Consider the following 18,531-nt stretch of genomic DNA (forward strand, 5'->3'; position numbering starts at 1 on the left):
CAAGTTTAGACAAGTTAGAGATTGCCTTGAATGTCTGTGCTTGGGATATCAGGAGCTGAGCCTGGGCCACCGCTGGTCCCGTCTCTAACAGCACTTCTTCCTCTCTGCAAAGACCCAATCACAGGATCTGCCTGGGAACTCCTCCTAAGCGCATCCTCTCCTGCTGCAGAAGAAGCAGCAGCTGTCGGCCAGCCTCAGCAATGGGTTCTTAGGAGAGACAAAAGCAGCAACCAATCATGGAACAGCACGTTCGGCTTGTGGGCCAACATGGAGCAGAGGGAGGATTTGAGTCGGTGAGCAAGGCTTTCTTCTGCCTCTCCCTACCACTCCACCATGGATGCTAGTTTCAGCTCTGACCACATCTTTACCCCAGGGACTCCAGCCAACCCTGGGACTTACTATCTCATAGCCCTTGTTTAATTTTCTTCACTCCACAGGACACTTCTCAACTTCTCTTTCTGTGGCTTCTCACAGGGAATTAATTAGTTACTGATATCTAGTTTTCCTGTGGGACTTAAAAAATATATTTATTATTTTATTTTTATTTATTTATTGGGGGGGGAGGGAGTAATTAGGTTTATTTCTTTATTTTTGATGGAAGTACTGAGGATTGAACCCAGGACCTCATGCATGCCAAGCACACACTCTACCACCGAGTTATACCCTCCCCCACCATGGGACTTCTGATGACCCTTCCCTGTGGAGACCTCCTTGGGTCAGGCACCACTCTCTCTTATCTGGTCACAGTGACCTCTTATTGGCTCCTTATCTTATCTGGAGCCAGAGAAACCCATATTGGTCACCCCCATGCTTAACACCATCCCATTGCCTTCTGGGAAAAGGCCATGTACCTTAGCTGGGAATTGAAGGCCCTTAGAATTCTGGCCTCAGCCAAACTCTCCCTACCACTCCTCAGCCATTCCAAACTGCTTGCATTCTTTATGCTTTCAAGGATCCCTCCTGGCCTTGGCATTTCCTGTTTTCTTTGCTGAGAGTGCCTTTCCTCTTTTTGACAAACTACTGCTGATTCTTCATGACCCTATTCCAGGTTCTAGAACAAACATTCATTCTTTCACCAATTATTTATTAATCACCTTCTATGTGCCCAGCACTGTTCTAGATGCTGGGGATTCAGTAGTGACTATAGCTGATAAGTATCCAGCCCTTACGGGGGTCTAGTGGAATGCTCATGTTCTTGTTTGCTTAGATATAGACACATCTCTGGAAGGGTATACCCCTTGGGCTTTTGTTGTTGCACGTATGTTACATATACACATATATATGTGTGTGTGTATATATACACATATGTATATATATTTGTTTGTGTTTGTATATAAAGTCACATTTTAAAAAGATGACTCAACACTTAATCCTGAGTAAGTTAATTCACTCAAAAGGGCAACTTTGTAAAGGAACAAGGAACCAACTCTCCCACCTTGTGATCTGTAACAGGAGTCATTAATCCAAGTGGCTAGAGGGGCCAGGCAGGTGCTGTAAATTACCGCTAAGAATGGAGACTAATTTAGAAAAGGAAGGCATTTTCATGGGGGTAGCCCTATGAGCTTAGTGTGGTTGGATCTTCCAATTTTTCTTGGGAAGCTGGAAATTTGAGTTTCCACTGCGAATTTGTCTCCTAATTAAAATATCAGTAGTTAAGTCACTTGCTTAAATAGCATCAGCAAGAGCTCTGTTTGGCTGCGGGCTATCAGTTTTCGACCTATGATCCACAGCCAGCTTTCCTGGACCTTTCACAGACGCTTCTTGCTGCACAGGGCGGGGGCTACAATCGTTTGGATCCGAATGGGTCCCAACCATCACTGGGACAGTATCCCGGTTTGCTCCTCCTGCTGAAACCCGACTGGGTCGGAGGAACTGGAAGTAGTGGACGCCATCAAATAATTGTGGGAATTCTAAATTTCCAAAGACGTGGAGCTGGGGGCGGTAAAGCCGGAGACGGCTAAAAGCTCGCCAGTGAGTTCTAGGCGGAGCGGGAGTTGGAATTCAGGTCTCCGCCTTCGGTTCAGAACTCCTTTCTCCTGGGATTGAGAAAGGTTACTCCAGGGACGCGACCAGTGACTAGAGGCCAAAACTGTTGAAGGCTTCATTCCCTTCCCCGCCCGCACGAGCGGCCCACAAAAACTACAAGTTCCAGCATGCCCCACTCCGCAGACGACCCTCGCACTGCTCGCCGACTCAAATCATCCCTCTGCTCCGCGTTGGCCCGCAAGCCGAACGTGCTGTTCCGTGATTGGTTGCTGCTCTTGTCGCTCGTAAGAACCCACTGCTGAGGCTGGCCGACAGGCGCCTCGCAGCAGCCAAGGTACTTGACTAGAATGGGGAGCTGCTCAACAAATAAAGCCGCCGTCCCATCAGCACCGAGGATTTGCTTTTGCTGGGAGTTCCTGAGAGTTGGAGGGCTTCCGGTCGGAGGCCATTAGATGGAACACCCGGAAGGCGGAAGTCCTAGGACGGAAGTGGCTGAGAGGAACGGAGAATGGCGGCGGCTGGCTGTATTTGGCGCAGGGGCTGGGGCCGGCGGTGCCTGGGGAGGCCTGGGCTTCCCGGCCCCGGCCCTGGCCCCACTACACCTCTACTTCTTCTCCTGTTGCTGGGGCCGGTGGCTGCGGATATAACTGACGGCAACAGTGAACACCTCAAGCGGGAGCATTCGCTCATCAAGCCCTACCAAGGTGAGGCCTGGGGCGGGAATGAGTGCAGTGAGGGAGAGGCTGGTCGGGGTTGGGGAAGGGGTGCCCTTTCTCCTGATCAGAGCAACTCTTCGGGTTTCCTGCCTCTGGCAAAGCCAGTCCTGGCCTGGCCTCTTGTGCACCTGTCTGTGCCCGTGTCTCTGCCCACAGGGGTCGGTTCCAGCTCCATGCCTCTTTGGGACTTCCAGGGCAGTACCATACTCACGAGCCAGTACGTGCGTCTGACCCCTGACGAGCGCAGCAAAGAGGGCTCTATCTGGAACCACCAGGTGAGTGGTTTCCAAGAGACTAGGCAGACCCTTAAGTAAGCCATTACAGCTAGCCTTCAGCAGCCCAGACCTGAGCTTGGTTTAAAAGCTACATCTCCGTCCCCCGCCCCCTTCCCCACCTTGGTCACACGCCAGTAATAACAAGTAATGGCTGTTGGAGTTACCTCGTGTCCGGAGCTGTGCTTGACGCTTTGTACACCATTCTCACTTCATTCCTTCGAAAGCCATGTGAAGTAGCTCCATTTTACTGACTAAGAAGCTAAGACTCAAGAGTTGAAAAAGCCTTCCCCAAAGGCATTTTCACATAGCCAGTTAGTAGTGGAGCTGTTGACCACGTGAACTGAACTCTCTCATTAGTGGGATAAATTAAACGAACGGGATCTTTATTGAGTGTTTTGTGTGTTAGGCACTGACTTTAACATGCCTTATTACGTTTAATTCTCAGACTGTTTGATACTCATGGCTATCGTGACTTTATTCAGAGCTAACATTGATGGTGAATGGCATAAGCAGCAATTAAACCCTGATCTGTCTCATCTCCAAGCCCAGCAGTTCGCTCACTACCCTTGACCCCCGTACGGACAGTGGAGGAACTCCTCAGAAATATTTGCAGACTCAGCCCACTTCCCCAGTGCTTGATTGAGGGTCTGGTCGTCAGTGGTGTGGAGGGGCTGGACTCGTGGGCAGTTTTAGTTTTCTGTGACCTTTGCTGCAGAGGTAAGGGAGCCTCAGGTGTCACGCACGTGTCATACATAAGGAGTGGCCAAGATTAGCTGCTACACAGACTCCACACTGAGAAAGGTCAAGGAAGGGGTGACAGGGGAATAATTGGGGGCAGAACCCGCTCCTCCCCAAGCCTGCCTGATGCCAGTCCTTCCCACGGCTTAAGCTTGGGCCAGTGTCCTAGTTTCCTCCATCACCCTGCCTTTTGGTCCCTTCAGGATGACTTCTGAGAGCCCAGAGTGTCCTTGTGTTGCCTCATCTGTCTGTTCCCTCACCTCCTCTCCTTCCTGCTAGGGGCATCTGGAGATGCTTTCTTTAGCTTTCACCCTTATCCTCAGAGCCTGGGGAATCCTCTAAGGGGATAAACATGCATTATGTCTGGACCGTCTGGCCCCTGGTGCCTGGCATCTGCAGTCATTCGCTGTGTTAATTTTGTTCCAATCTCTCTGGCTGCCTTCTTGCCTCAGGACCTTTGCACCTGTTCCCTCCACTGGGACACTGCCTCCTGGCTCTTCAGGCCTCCTTGGTTCTTTCTTATCTGTTAAGTCCTAACTCGAGTGCCACCCACTCAGAGAGTTCATGAACTACCTTGTTTCCTCCGAATCACATTCTGTTGCATTATTCTGTCTTAGGGGTTTCAGATAATTTTTTAAAATGTTAACGCAGCCTTATATTTTTCAAGGAAATGAGCTCAGCATAGCATTAAAAAAAATTTATTTTAATGAGGTACAAGTAGTGCCGGAACTGTTAGAAATTGATTTCGTCACAAGTCACTTAATTACAGTTGTAGGTCGTTGGTGGTCAGTGATGTCCCAGGGCTGAAAGGTCTCTTCACTTAGCCTCCAACGAATTTTCACCGTCTGAAATATAACTGCCTTGTCTTCCTCCACCACCTGGTTGTTCAGCTCTAGGACCTTTCCCTTTAGGCCCCGCAGATTTCCCCTAAAGGGTTGGATGGAGTGTTTCCTTCTCTTTCCTGAAAGAAATGCTTGGAACTCTTAGGATTTTCTGCCCAGTGTTTCTCAAGAACCACCTTTTCCTTCACTGGGTTGGAGAAATGCTTTCTGGAGTTTTCTCTTTTTTGTCCCCTTCCCTCGCTCCACCTGGGAGAGGCATCAAGTTAGCAAACACTCCCAAGCACCTGCTGTCTTCTAAGCAGCGATAAGACACAGCTCCAGCTGTGGCATGGGCGTGGGAGGAGGGTGCGGACCAAGGGGTGGCCCAGCCTGACTAGAGCTCCAGGTGGCTGACGGCTGGAACGCAGGCCACAAGGGGCTGGGCTCGAGATGGTCTTGTGTGGAGGCTACAGCAGTGGTCTTTAAGCTTTTTTTTTTTATTTAACTTTTAATGGTCTGTAAATTTTTTTGCTGATGTGCTGTCTGAAAGTATATATCCCCTTGAACTTTTTAAGACTTGATACTGAAAAAAAAAACCCCACACAAGACAAAAATACAAAAAAAAAAAGAATTGATATCCAAGATTGCTTATCATAAGTTTAAATATTTGCAAAGGATGCAATTTCCAGCATATTTAAAGTATTGTTTTAGAATAAAATTGTTCAGTACTCAAGCGTACTCAGTGGAATCTACATATAGCAGTTTGATATCCACTCTTAAACACGATGAATAAGCCGAAATTGTACATCAGGTTTTTTAAAATCCAACTTGTATTTTTATTTCATTTCCTGCACTGAATTTTATCCTAGTGCAGTGTATTTATTGCTGGGAAATCTCATATTGATTAGCCCATCATATTTCCTTTGCAACTAAAATGAGGGTAATTTAAGCTTTTTAACTTCATTGGGAGCTTGAAATTAAGTTTTAATATTTTCTTTGGGATTATTATAGTTATCATTGGTAAACAGTTGATCAAAAGAAATGCACTGCACACTTTTTGAATGATTATTACACAAAAGTAAACATGCATTGAAATGCGTCTCATTGAGCTGTCATCTCCCCACCCCCACCCGGATGGACGGCATTGTCAGACTGAGAAGCTTCAACACGACTGGTGTTCTTTGTTTTAATTCACGTGACTGCTGAGAAACTGCTTAAATAGTAGCTGGAGACGGGGGTTTCATTATTGCAGGGCCACTCAATATTTTGAATTTCTTTGGTTTAGCAACCCCAAATCATGTAGTGATCTTTCATCAAAAATTTTGGTGTAGCAGCTGACTGTTGGATTCGCTTTGTTACAGGCCGAGACGTGGAAACCACCTGACTGTAAAATGGGCCGTGGCTGCCAAATGATTGATTCTGATTTAGATGGCCTGAGGGGGCGGCCAGGGCATTAAGATTTCTGAGCTCCCCAGGTTTCTCAGCTGTGCAGCCGGGGTGGAGGATGATGCCCATGTTATGTTCTGCCCCCCAGAGCAGCTCCTGCATCAGTTCCAGCCCGTACTTCATCTGCTTCAAATCCTTCAGAGGTTTTATATTGTCCGTGTCGTCGTAGTATTTCTATCCTCTGATCTGCAGTCTTGTCTGCAGTACGTGGAGACTTTCTAAGGCCTGGATAGTCTTAGAGGTGTGGGTTTCCAGGTCCTCAGCTTCCGTGTGTACTCTTTCCTGAAACTGATCTCCCTGCAAACATGCCAGGGACCTTCCTGTTCACAGTTGCCCTTATGCTGGGAGGCACACCTCATGCGCACCTGCTTGGGGTCTTATCTGAGTGCATTGTTCCCACGCACAGAAAACTCCTGGGCACCAAAGAGGCCATTTGAAATCTTGCTTTCTGGGCTGACCTTTGTGTACATGAGATTTGTTTTCAATTTTTTTTTTTGAAATATATGAAGGCTTTCTAGTTATCTTTATTTTTTAAGTTATTACTGATCTCTGGTTTAATTTCCTCATGGTCAAGGGACAGACTGTGATTTCAGTGCTTGGAGATCTATTGAGACTAGTAGATGGTCCTTCAGAGGATCAGCTTTTTGGGGGAACATTCCATATGTGCTTGCAAAGGATGTGGATTCTGCTAGTTGAGTGAAGGATGCTGTTTAGGTCCTTAGGTCAAGATTGCTGATTGCGTTCAAATCTCTATATCTTTCCTGACATTTTTCCTCATTTTTATCAGTTAGTAGGAGAGGTGTATTAAAATTTCTTTGTGTGCATTTGTCTTTATCTTTCCAGGTGGTCGGTTTCTGCTTTGTATGTTTTGAGACTGAAATTATCCTGATAAAAGGAATCCTTTGTCATGGAGAAGGGTCCCCCTCTAAACTTGATTACTGACACACCTAGCTGCTTGAGCTTGTTTTTGCTTATGTTTGCATGCAGTATCTTTTTCTATCCTTTTCTTTTTCCCATTTCTTTGTCTTTGAGAGTTGTCTCTTGTAAACAGCATATAATTAGGCCTTTGCACAGTTATTTGTTTATTTTTATGAATTTTAAATAATTTATTTTATGAAGCTATTCTCTTCAGTAGGATACTCATTGGATTGAGAAAGTATTTAAAAATATAATGGCCATCAACAAAAATCTGATTACTGTAAATATGTGTCTGCATGAAAAAGAAAATAAAATTCCTCAAACTTTTTCTTTTATTGTGGTAAAATATACATGACATAAAATTTACCATTTTAACCATTTTTGAGAGTGCAGTTCAGTGGCATTAAGTACACTGACCTTGTTGTGCAACCTCACCACCATCCACCTCCAGAACTTTTCCGTCATCCCAGGCTCAAACTCATTACACGCTAACTCCCCATCACCCCTCCCCCAACAGCCCCATAGCCACCGTTCTGCTTTCTGTCTCTTTATTTGATTCTTCTAGGTGCCTCCCATAAATGGAATCATAGAATATTTGTCTGTCTGACTTACTTCACTTAGCATAATGTCTGCAAGGTTCATCATGCTTCATTTCTTTTCATGGCTAAATAATATTCCTGTGTGTGTGTGTGTGTGTGTGTTCGCGCACGCGTGCATGCGTGCGCACACGTGTGTACGTACAGATCACATTTTGTTTATCCATTCATCTGTTGGTGGACACTTGGGTTGTTTCTACCTTTGTGAGTTCCTCTTGCGAACGGTGCCGCTGTGAACATGGGTATACACAAATGTCTGAGTGCCTGCTCTCACTTCTTTTGGTATGTACCTAGAAAGTGGCATTGCTGGATCATAAGGTCACTCTGTTTAACATTTTGAGGCCCACCAAGCTGTTTTCCCCAGTAACTACACCATTTTACATTCCCATCAGCACTGCACCAGGGTTCCAATTTCTCCAAGCCCTTGGAACACTTATTTTCCACTTTTTGGGTAATAGCCATCCTAATGGATGTGAAGTGGAATTTTGTGGTTTTGATTTGCATTTTTCTAATGATTAATGATGTTGAGCAACTTTTCCTGTGCTTATTAGCCATTTGTAAAAATGTCCATGCAAGTCCTTTGCCCATTTTTGGATTGCATTGTTTTTTGCTGTTGAGTTTTAGGAGTTCTCTGTATTCTGGATGTTATCAGTAAATGGCTTGGAAGTATTTTCTGCGATTCTGTCGGTTATCTTTCCGTTCTCTTGATGTTCTATGATGTGTAAAAGATTTTAATTTTGATGAAGTCCAGTTTACCTAGTTTTTTTGTTGCCTGTGCTTTGGTGTCACACCCAGGAAATCATTGCTAAATCCAGTGTTATGAAGATTTTCCCCATGTTTTCTTCTAAGAGTTTTATAATCTTAGCTCTTAATTTTAAGTCTTTGATGTATTATTTTTTAAATAAAACTTTTAATTTTGAGATAAATATAGATTCACATGCAGTTGTAAGAAATAATAGAGATTAAGAGGTACAGACTTTTAGTTACAAAATTAATAAGTCACAAGGATGTGATGTACCGCATAGGCACTGTGGTCTGTAACATTGCAATAACTTTCTGTGGTGGCAGTTACTAAACTTACTATGGTGATCAATTCATAATGTGTATAAATGTCGAATCCCTATGTGGTACACCTGAGACTGATATAATATTGTGTGTCAACTATACTTCAACTTAAAAAAAGATAAAAAGTAATGCAGGGAGATCCTGTGTATCCTTACCAGCATTTATCTACATTTAGTAAAATTACTGATATATTTGGGTTTAATCTGCCATCTGACTATTTACTTTCTATTTGTACTGAGTGTTCTCTCTGGTCTTGACTTCTTCTGGGTTGGTTAATTTTTATTCCACTTTTACATCTACTGGCTTGAAAGTTCTGTGCTTGTTTCCCAATATTTTAGTGGTTACTCTGCAGTTTAAAACACACATCATGTTTTACCAAAGTCTAATAACATGTACTTTCACCTCCGTGCAGGACAGCGCAAGGTTCTTCCAACGCTTTAACTCCTTTTATCCCATTGTTATCTTTCTGTTTTGAATCACACAAAACATGATTGTTTTATGCAGCCAAATATTTACTTCGATTTCTATTTTCATGTTTACTTTATTTATTGCTCTGCCTTCCTGAATCTCTGACTTTACGTCTGGTTCTGGATCACTTTCCTTCTCCCTGAAGAATGAAAGACCGTTTTAAGGATTTTGTCTGAAAATGTCTTAACTTCACCTTCATTCTTTTTTCAGTTGTATAAATTAGCCTACTCGTCCTAGGCCAGCAGTGTTTCACGTGGTGGCGCTCCCGCTGGTCCTTCAGTTCCTTCAGGCCTCTGATGGCGGATGGTACTGAGGGCAGAAGTGGTGCCGTGGGTCCAGGTGCCACCGGCTCCCGTTTTCACGTGGGAATCACAGTGCCAGATGCCCACAGCTCGCCTCTTCATCTTGGTTTTGCCCCAGAAAGAGCAAATGTGGTTGGCGTGCTGGCTGATTTCAGTTTTCTTCCCTGTCTTCCTGAGGGAGGCATCATAACAGGGCCCGTATTTACGGACGGTCCCGACCTCAGCGCATTTAGCCACGTTGGTGGAAACTGGGTCCGAGCCCAGAGAGCACCTTCCTTCTTGAAGGGTACATCTGCTAAGTATAAAAGTCTGTGTTGATTGTTAGCTCCTTTCAACTCCAAATGTATCAGTCTGTTGCCTTTTTACTCCTAGTGGTTCTGTTGAGAATTCTGGTGTTAGGCTAATTGTAGCTCTTTTGAAGGTCATCTGTCTTTTTTCCCTTCTGGTTGCTTTTAAGAGTATCTGGGGTTCTTTTGCTTTGTTTTGATTTTTTTTTTCTCCCTTCCTCTCTTTTTAATGTACTTAGTTATGATATTCTTTTTATTTGTCTCCTTTTGTTAGTAAGACTTAAGATGTGTGGCATAATGTCTTTAAATCATTAAGTGCTTAGATATCTCTTTAAATGTTGTTTGTTTTTTTTTTTTGCCCTGTTTTCTTGCTACTCATTCTGAAACTTCAATTATATACAATGAGGACCCTCTCTCTTTCCTTTCTTTCTTACCCACAGTGTTGTATGTACCATGATTTTGTTTTCTCTGCTTCATTTTGAGTATTTTAATCTGACTAGACTTGAGTTCACTAATTCTCTTTTCATCTATTTTTAATCTGTGATGAAACCTATTCATTACATTGTATTTTTTTAGTGTGATTTTTGAAAATTTCAGTTACTACTGAAATTCTTGATCTTTTACCTCCTTGAATACAGTGAACTAGTTATTTGAAAGGCCAATATCTGGAGTTCCTCTTGGCCTCCCTTCTTCCCTACCTGCCTATGTTTCTTCCTTCCTACCTTTCTCTGTTTTTTGTTCGTATCTTGTCTCTTTGATTCCTGGTATTTTTGATTGTGCACCAAATACTGTGTTTGTAAGACGTTTTGTTAAAAAATGTGAGGCCTAGGTGAGTCTGTTTGGTCTGATTTCAGGGATTGTGAGGACTCAGAGCTGCGCTGCAGCCCCTGGGAGGGCCTTTCTCATTCATTCTTACTTTTGGGTTGTAGTCTTTGTGGTCTCAACCCAATCAAGACTGCTTCACCAGGCATTCCCCCACCTCAGTGGGTCTTGGTCTCCGATTCCTTGTCCATCTGTCCTTGAGAGCTGGTTGTCATCACCTCGCAGCTGCCCCCTCCAGAATCTGTGGGGTCTCCCAGAGCCAGTGAGCTGTCGAGAACCGGGAAGGCTGACGTCACACTGTGTGCAGCAGGCTGTCATGCAGGTCCTAACCCTGTGTCCTCAGGGGCTGGGTCTCCTCACCTGCCTTCCTGGTGCCCAGACCTGGAACAGTGAATCTGAAAAATCAGTGATGCACAAGCCAGATCACCCATGGTGGGACAGAGAACGTTTGGTTTTTATTTGAATTTTTTCTGATTATAGGAGTAATACGTTCAACATGGAGGACTCACACATAGAAAATAAACATTCCCCTCCCAGAGTCAGCCGTCAGTAACGTTGGCTCTTGTTCCTTTCATTTTTTTCCTTTCTCTTTCAAAAATGAGAACATAGCACTGATACTGTTTTGCAGCTTACCTGCCCTTTCTCGGTGTCTCTGACTTCTTGGTCTTGACGTGCCTCATTGTGTTAAACAGCTGCAGCAGCCAAACTGCCCCCCAGGAAATAGGAGCACCCGCAGTGCCCCAGGCCGTCGGGCCGCGTGTTCCTCTCCTTCCTTGTCTGCGTTGCTGTTAATGGTCTCTTTAAGAGTTGCCAATCCAAAAAGTCAGGAGTATCTGATGGGCCTTTGATACCTGCTCACAGCCCTGTCTGCAGACGTCCCCTCAGTGGCTTGTCATCCAAGTGTGTGTCGACACCATAGTTTTCACAAACAACTTCCTGGTAGGGAGGGCCAGGCCCTTCTAGCTGTGAGCCGGGCCCAGCTCTGCACCTGGTGTTCCTGGCTGCTGGGAATCCGCTGCCTTCCCTCACATCCCATTAGCCCGAGGCCCCGGAGCTGACCCAGCCCCCGGCCCTGATGCTGCCGCCGCCGCCCTGGGGCTGGGCTGAGCCTGCAGGAAGCAGGAGGTGTGCTGGCTGAGAGCTGGGGGTTTGGAGTCAGCCAGACCTGGGTTGAGTCCCTCAGTGCGGAAGGTTGGTTAGGAGGGAAGACAGTGGGGGTGGGAGGCCAGAAAGGAGTTGGTGCAGTTTGTGTTACAGGCCTGAGTCCACGTGCGGTGTAGACAATAGATGAGCTTCTGAGTCAGACAGTCCTGGGTGTGAACCGGGATCATCCACTTAACCTGCTGTGGACAAGTTGTTTTGTCTCTGAATGTGTTTTCTTTTTAGTAAAATATGTGACAAGTAGGGGTAGTGACCCTTCCACAAGCTCGCAGGGCAGGAGCGGTGGGGTTGGAGAGAAAACAGGGCTAACGGGTTTGGCTGGTGTTGGGAAAGTGTGAGAAAGTGAGAACCCGCCCAGGAGACGACTGGGGCGGGGGTGGGCGGAGTCTGGGCCTGGGCAGCCTTGGGACACCGTGTGGCCTCCCCCCCGCAACCTGCGAAGCCCAGCAGCCCCCTCCCTTCTTCCTGAAAACACTAGGGGGTCTGCTGGTCAGTGGCACTTCTGTCCCTGCTGCCTGGCCCTGTTCCTAGTGCCCAGTCTCCTTGGGGGCAGGGCCTGTGCTCTGAGCAGTCCTCTCTGTTCTCCCTCTAGCCTTGCTTCCTCAAGGACTGGGAGATGCACGTCCACTTCAAAGTCCATGGTGCAGGGAAGAAGAATCTCCACGGAGACGGCATCGCCTTGTGGTACACCCGGGACCGCCTGGTGCCAGGTAGGGTGGTGCTCACGCACGTGGCAGCGCCTGCGGCCAAGGATCCTCCATCCTCCACTCTCCCCCCCCCCCCGTTAGGGTGCTAGGGTGCTGCTGCTCCTCTTCGAGGAACCCCGGGCCCTGGGGACGGCTGGGGGGATGTCCCTTTAGAAGACAGCCCTGCAGCTCAACTCTGTGCCCCCTTGTGGTCTGTGGTCTACACCAGCTAATGGTATTTTTACCATTTTAAAAAAGCAAAAACAAGGAAGACTGTGTGACAGAGACCATATGTGGCCCATGAAGCCTAAAATGTTTCCTCTCTGGCCTTGGACAGAAAGTTGGTGACCCCTAGGTTAGGAGGTGGTCCTTCCCTGCATGGCCTATTGTCACCTGCCACCTTGGAGCACATGGGCAGCTGCTGTTCCCTGATACCTCAGGCTTCAAACTTGAGTCCTCTCTGAGACCGCCCCCCAGGCCCCACCCCACACCCACTCCAAAACCCCTTCTCTCTCCTGGGAGAACCACCACGGATCAGCCTATCTTGGCTCTACCCACCCTAGCATCACTTTGTCCTTCAGGTCCCCATGGGACAGCTCCAGTGTCTCCCATTACAGGAACATCTTCTAATTCCAGGGCCTGTGTTTGGAAGCAAAGACAACTTCCACGGCTTAGCCATCTTCCTGGACACGTACCCCAACGATGAGACCACAGAGGTAGGCGCCTGCTGCCCCGCAGAGCAGGACGGGGCTTCTTCCTGGCCCTGAAGGGCACCTCCAGGGATCGGGGTGGTGGTGGCCCTGGGCCCCCCGCGGGCCGGGCTGGCCGCGGAGTAACCGGTGTCCTGTCTCAGCGCGTGTTCCCGTACATCTCGGTGATGGTGAACAACGGCTCCCTGTCCTACGACCACAGCAAGGACGGCCGCTGGACCGAGCTGGCGGGCTGCACAGCTGACTTCCGCAACCGCGGTCATGACACCTTCCTGGCTGTGCGCTACTCCCGGGGCCGCCTGACGGTGAGCAGGCGTGAGGGGCAGCTCTGCGGGGGCTCGGGGGGGGGGCGGCCTGGGCCGCGCTTGACCTGCTGGCTGGCCGCAGGTGATGACAGACCTGGAGGACAAGAACGAGTGGAAGAACTGCATCGACATCACGGGCGTGCGCCTGCCCACCGGCTACTACTTCGGCGCCTCGGCTGGCACCGGTGACCTGTCGGGTGAGTGTGTGGGCTGAGCAGGGTGTCACGTCTCAGTCCCAACCTTCCCTGGTCTGTCAGGGCGTGTGACGCGGCTCATCCCCTTCCTCCTTGACCTTCCTTCACTTGGTTCCACACTCGCCTGGTTTTCTTCCCCCCACTTCCCATCTCCGTGAGCAGTCCCTTGGCCATCTTCCCTCTCCATCATCTGGGAGCTAGGGGACTTTGAATCTGGACGCAGTAGACCCCCAGATTTCCATCTCCAGACCCGTATCACCAACAGCATCTCTGCCCAGTGCCCAGCTGGCCTCTCAGCCGTCACATGCCCACAGCTGGAGACAGAAACGCACCTCTGTCCTTGTAGTTGCTCGGGTCCCAACACCTCGGTATCGGGAAGGGTACATCTCAGCAGCAGAGCGCCTGCTTAGCGTGCACAAGGTCCTGGGTTCAATCCCCAGTACCACCATTAAAAAAAAAAAACTTGTGTCATTCCGGCCTCTGCTTTTTCTCTCACATGCTGCTTCCCATCCGTTGGTGGGTCCTGCTGGTTTTGTCCTCACCCTGCAGCAGACCACTTCTCACCCCTCCTTTACTGCCAGCAGGTCCAGGCCACTGTCCTCCATCCCTTGGGTGACTGCAGGAGTCTCCCGAGGGTCCCCTCCTTCCACAGCAGCCCCAATACAGCAGCAGAGCCAACCCATTAATGCTGCTCCTCCCGCCTCACCCAGAGTCAGGGCCACCATCCGTCGCAGCGGTGGTCTGCCAGGCCCTGTGTGCTGGCACCTCCCTACCCTGCCCCTCCGACTCACTACTCCCTGCTCCCTGGTGACACTGCCGCCAGCCACTCTTCAGACCCACCACTGCCCTCTTGCTTCAGGCCCCTGTGCTTGCATCTCACCCTTGGCTTCTCGAGGTCTTACTTAGATGTCACTTCCTCAGTGGGGCCTTCCCAGATCCCCTCATCTAAAGTTGCACACACACCCAGTCCCCTGCACACGTACTGTCACCTTTCCCAGCTTTATTTCTCCTCATGGCACTTAACCATCCTGGAGTCTGTCATGTAGTTTATTTCATTGTCTCTGTCCCTCTCACTGAATCATAAGCACAATAGTGTCAGGGCTCTGTCTTGTCTGGCCCTCGGCAAGCGCTGTAAGCATTGGGGTGCTGCCTGCCTGCGCTGGGCCACCAGGCCTGGGTGGCACTTGATGGTGGCCCTTGGCCTTGGTCTTCGGTCCCTTCTCAGGGCCCTCAGAAGGCACCAGGCCCAGGGACAGCTTCTGACACCCAGAGCTGGGAAACAACGTGGAGGACCAGACAGAGGGCTTGTTTGTTGTCAGGATAGATGTTTCCAGGGCCTGTGAGCCATCCAGGACCTTCCCCCTCACCTGGGAAGTGTCTGGGTCCACTTGGACCCCAGTGTCTATTGTTCAGGGGTTTTGTTTTAAAGTTTGTAATATGGAAATCCCAGTTGTATGCGCAGAAGAGGGGAGAATGGTGTGGTAGGCCCCTCGTTGCTGTTCCCTGGTGTCATTCGTTACCAGCTTTTGGCCAGTCTTGTCCCATCTGTGGATCCACTGCAGCCCCTCCCCGGGTTACCTGGGATTCCATCTGACCAGGTTTCAGTGTGGGTCATGAGAAGGTTCTGGGAACAGAGCCAGGTCTGTGGCAGGTGGGCGTTCTCTGTTCTCTAAGGCTGTTTGGAGAGGCCAGGAAGGGTGATGGCGGGGGCCGTGCATGTAGTGGTGTCTGGCCGTTAGTCACAGGCTGTGCATGTTGGCCTCCTTGCGGGCATCGCGTGGGGAAGGTCGCTTCGTGTGTTCTTAGATAGGTAGCGGTCTCTCTCCCCTTTTACACAACTGAGACCGTTGGGCATCCGGACGTTGAAGGGATCTCGTCCAGTTCCCACATCCAGGAAGCGCCAGAGCTTGATGGGACCTGCAGTCTGACCCCAGCATCCGTGCTTTTCCCAGCACTTCTGGGGGCTGCACACACTGGGCCGTCTGGTACCGCTGGGCTCTGCCCTGCACGACCCGGCTGCCAGGTCTTTGCTCTTTAAGCTCTCCCTTTTCCGGGCCTTTCCTCAGATTCCTGTCAGTTAGCTGAGCTGATAGCTGGAGTCAGGCTGACCAGGACGCTCCTATTGGCTCTGAGCTTCAACCTCCCTGTCTCAAAAATGGGCTGATCAGTTACCGTCAGTGTCAAGCAGAGGCTCCCTCCTGCCCGTGCTGATTGGACCGAGGCCTTTCCCAAGTCTCCTCAGCTACGGTTGCTGATGGTGTATCAGTGCCCAGCTCTCAGCTGGCTGCCAGGTCTTGGGGTTGCATCCTGTACTTGGGTATCTGTGACGGGAACATCTGACGGCTGCCTGCGCTTGGGAGGATCAGGTTTCTCAACCAGCCTTAGAGCAATGTGTAGGTCCTTATCTGGTCCTGTTTGCAAGGACACACCGTCTGCAGGCAGGACGCCCTCTGCCTTCTATGTGCTTTCTCATTTACGGGCCTCGATAACCACGCAGGCTGGAGATTATCACCCCCATTTACAAACTAAGCCTCATAGAGACCGCGGAGCTAGGATTAGACCCAGTGAGTTTGATTGTGTAACCTACGCTTTTTCCTCTCCACTGTGCCTTCTTCCAGGTTTTTACTGCTGAGCTCTGGAAATATTCCAGCCCCTGCCTGCTGGGGGCTGCTGGGTTCTCCCCAGGGGACGTGGCCACTTCGTGTGGTGGGGGCTGGGGGGCCGGGACCACGTGCCCTGAGGCGGCCCCAGGCCCCTTACGGGCTGACTCCGTTCTGCAGACAATCACGACATCATCTCCATGAAGTTGTTCCAGCTGATGGTGGAGCACACGCCCGATGAGGAGAGCATCGACTGGACCAAGATCGAGCCCAGCGTCAACTTCCTCAAGTCGCCCAAAGGTAGGCGTGCCCAGGCCCTCTCGGCTGGGGCCTGGGCTGGCTTGGGCCAGTGCCTGCGGTCCCTCTGCCCTTCCCTGGTCCAGCTAGGCCCTCGGCTCAGCAAACCGGGCTCACGAGAAGGCGTGAGCACCTGGCGTCTGTGTCCCCTGCGCCTGGTGCTGGGATAGCGGCCAGTGAAGCCAGAGGGGCAGTTTGTTGGTGTGGGGGGGCGCGAGGCGCTCGGATTCCATGCGTGCATGGCCTCAGTGAACAACTTGGAAGTAGGTCCTGCCGCTGCTGGGGGTGCTGATCCCTCAGGCTTCCTCAGCTAGAAGAGGTTAAAAAGGTGGGATGTGGCAAAACCCCAAGCCTGAGCTCTTCCCAGGGCTCTAATCAGCCACCACTCCGTCCTCACAGAGCGAGGGTTCTCGTGGGGGAGATGAGGCCGCTGTGTGTGGGGGAGTCGTCTACCCAGGATCCCGAAGTCACGTGTGTGGGCCTGGCGGGTGATGGAGCCCGTGGAGCCCAACATTTTACTTGACAGCCCACGTTTTAAAAATTCAAGTTGCTTTTAAACGTTTTGGGGACCAAACAAATCCTACCATAGACCACCGTTTTGCAACCTCTGGTAGAAGGCTTTCTGCTGCCGAGGACTTCCAGAGACATCTTGTGTTCAACCCACCAAGCAGCCCCATGTGGCTAGCCGGGCAGGGGGTAACTCGTTTTCAGACTCACAGACCCACTGGGTAGAGAGGGTCAAAGCAGAAGGATGGAGGTTGGGGGCCCAGGGCCTGGGAGACCCCCCTCGGAGCCACTAAATGCATCCAGGTGTGAGGGAGGGCCGCCTCTGGCCAGGGCCATGTCTCTCAGGGACCTCAGACCCCTGCACCGGGGCGAGGGTGGGCTTGTGAAGGCAGGTCCTGGGGCCACCTCAGGCAGACCCAGGCTTTCAGGGAGAGCCCGGGAGTCCAGTGTTCACCAGCTAATTACAGCAGAAGGTACCCCAGGCCTCAATCCCTGGGGGCCTCAGTCCCTGGGACCGAGGCCCCCAGGAGCTCATCCCTCTGCCCACACCCGGCGTCTCACCGGTGCGGTGTCGCAGGCCGCTGCTTCTCCGCGGGGTGGGTGTGGGGCCTCACCGGGCCGCTGGCTGCTCCCCGTCTCCGGGGAGCCCACCGGGCCTCTCATTCCCCCTTTTGCCCTCCCTCAGACAACGTGGACGACCCGACGGGGAACTTCCGCAGCGGGCCGCTGACCGGGTGGCGGGTGTTCCTCCTGCTGCTGTGCGCGCTGCTGGGCATCATCGTGTGCGCCGTGGTGGGCGCCGTGGTGTTCCAGAAGCGGCAGGAGCGGAACAAGCGTTTCTACTGAGCGGCCGGCACTCGGCTCGGGGAAGGGCCCCGGCGCTGATGTGAACTATTTTTTACTAGGATTGTAAAAGAAAAACCAGACGACCTTATTTCTTAACCATTTCAAAGAAATAATTAAAGTATTTTCATACATTTTGCTTCTTGCCCAGTGGGGACAGGCTGCAGGGCTGGGGAGTGAGGGGTTGACAGCCCCACAGCCAGGGGGGCGGAGGCCCTGGGTGGCTGCCGGCCCCTCTGGAGCAAGGGGTCTGTGCCCGGAGCTGGGCCGGGACCCGGCAGGAGGCTGGTGAACACTGGAGGCCCCCAGCCCACGCTGGGGTGGGTGCCTGAGGACACGAGCTGTGATTTTGTTCTGTGCTGTGTGCTGTGTGTGGCAGAAGAGGAGGCCGACTGGGGAGCCTGGGCCCCTTCCTGTTCATCCTCCAGCTCCTTCCCGAGGCGGACCCTCCATCGCGGCTGGAGGAGCAGTGAGGTGGGGCGCAGAGTGTGACCGTTTGTTAAATAAAGTGAAATAACCAACCTCAGCTGAGTGACTGTCCTCAGAGGCTTGCTTTCCTTCAGGTGACTCCCCGCCGGCCGTGCATTCCAGCTCCTGGCCTGGTCCCCTCAGGCCTGTGGCACAGCCTCCAGGAGCAGGTGCTGTGGTCCCCATTTCCCAGCTGGGGAATCACAGCTCTCGGAGGTCAAGCCTAACTCGCCCAGTGTCACACAGCGGGTGGCGTCGTGGGGACAGGACCTGCCCTGTCCCCACGCGCTCCGTGTGGAGGGATCCCGTGGGGAGGATGT

At 50.5% G+C, this 18,531-nt stretch overlaps 1 protein-coding gene across 1 annotated transcript; it reads left to right on the top strand.

The window, feature by feature from the left end:
* The first annotated feature begins 2,325 nt into the window (after window positions 1-2,325).
* LMAN2 (lectin, mannose binding 2) lies at window positions 2,326-18,269 on the top strand. Its single transcript, XM_010946196.3, has 8 exons — window positions 2,326-2,690; window positions 2,859-2,977; window positions 12,194-12,311; window positions 12,924-13,003; window positions 13,141-13,302; window positions 13,385-13,499; window positions 16,277-16,396; window positions 17,586-18,269. The coding sequence occupies exons 1-8, from the start codon at window positions 2,495-2,497 to the stop codon at window positions 17,744-17,746; spliced, it is 1,071 nt and encodes a 356-aa protein (XP_010944498.2). The 5' UTR covers window positions 2,326-2,494; the 3' UTR covers window positions 17,747-18,269.
* Window positions 18,270-18,531: the final 262 nt, after the last annotated feature.

Source organism: Camelus bactrianus, chromosome 22, assembly GCF_048773025.1.
Source record: "Camelus bactrianus isolate YW-2024 breed Bactrian camel chromosome 22, ASM4877302v1, whole genome shotgun sequence".
Classification (NCBI taxonomy): Eukaryota; Metazoa; Chordata; class Mammalia; order Artiodactyla; family Camelidae; genus Camelus; species Camelus bactrianus.

Excerpts from the sequence above, each read along its gene's own strand:
- LMAN2 (XM_010946196.3), top strand. The coding sequence starts at position 2,495 with ATGGCGGCGGCTGGCTGTATTTGGCGCAGGGGCTGGGGCCGGCGGTGC. Across the intron at positions 13,303-13,384 it reads ACTCCCGGGGCCGCCTGACG|GTGATGACAGACCTGGAGGA; the intron begins GTGAGCAGGCGT and ends GGCTGGCCGCAG. Across the intron at positions 16,397-17,585 it reads CTTCCTCAAGTCGCCCAAAG|ACAACGTGGACGACCCGACG; the intron begins GTAGGCGTGCCC and ends GCCCTCCCTCAG.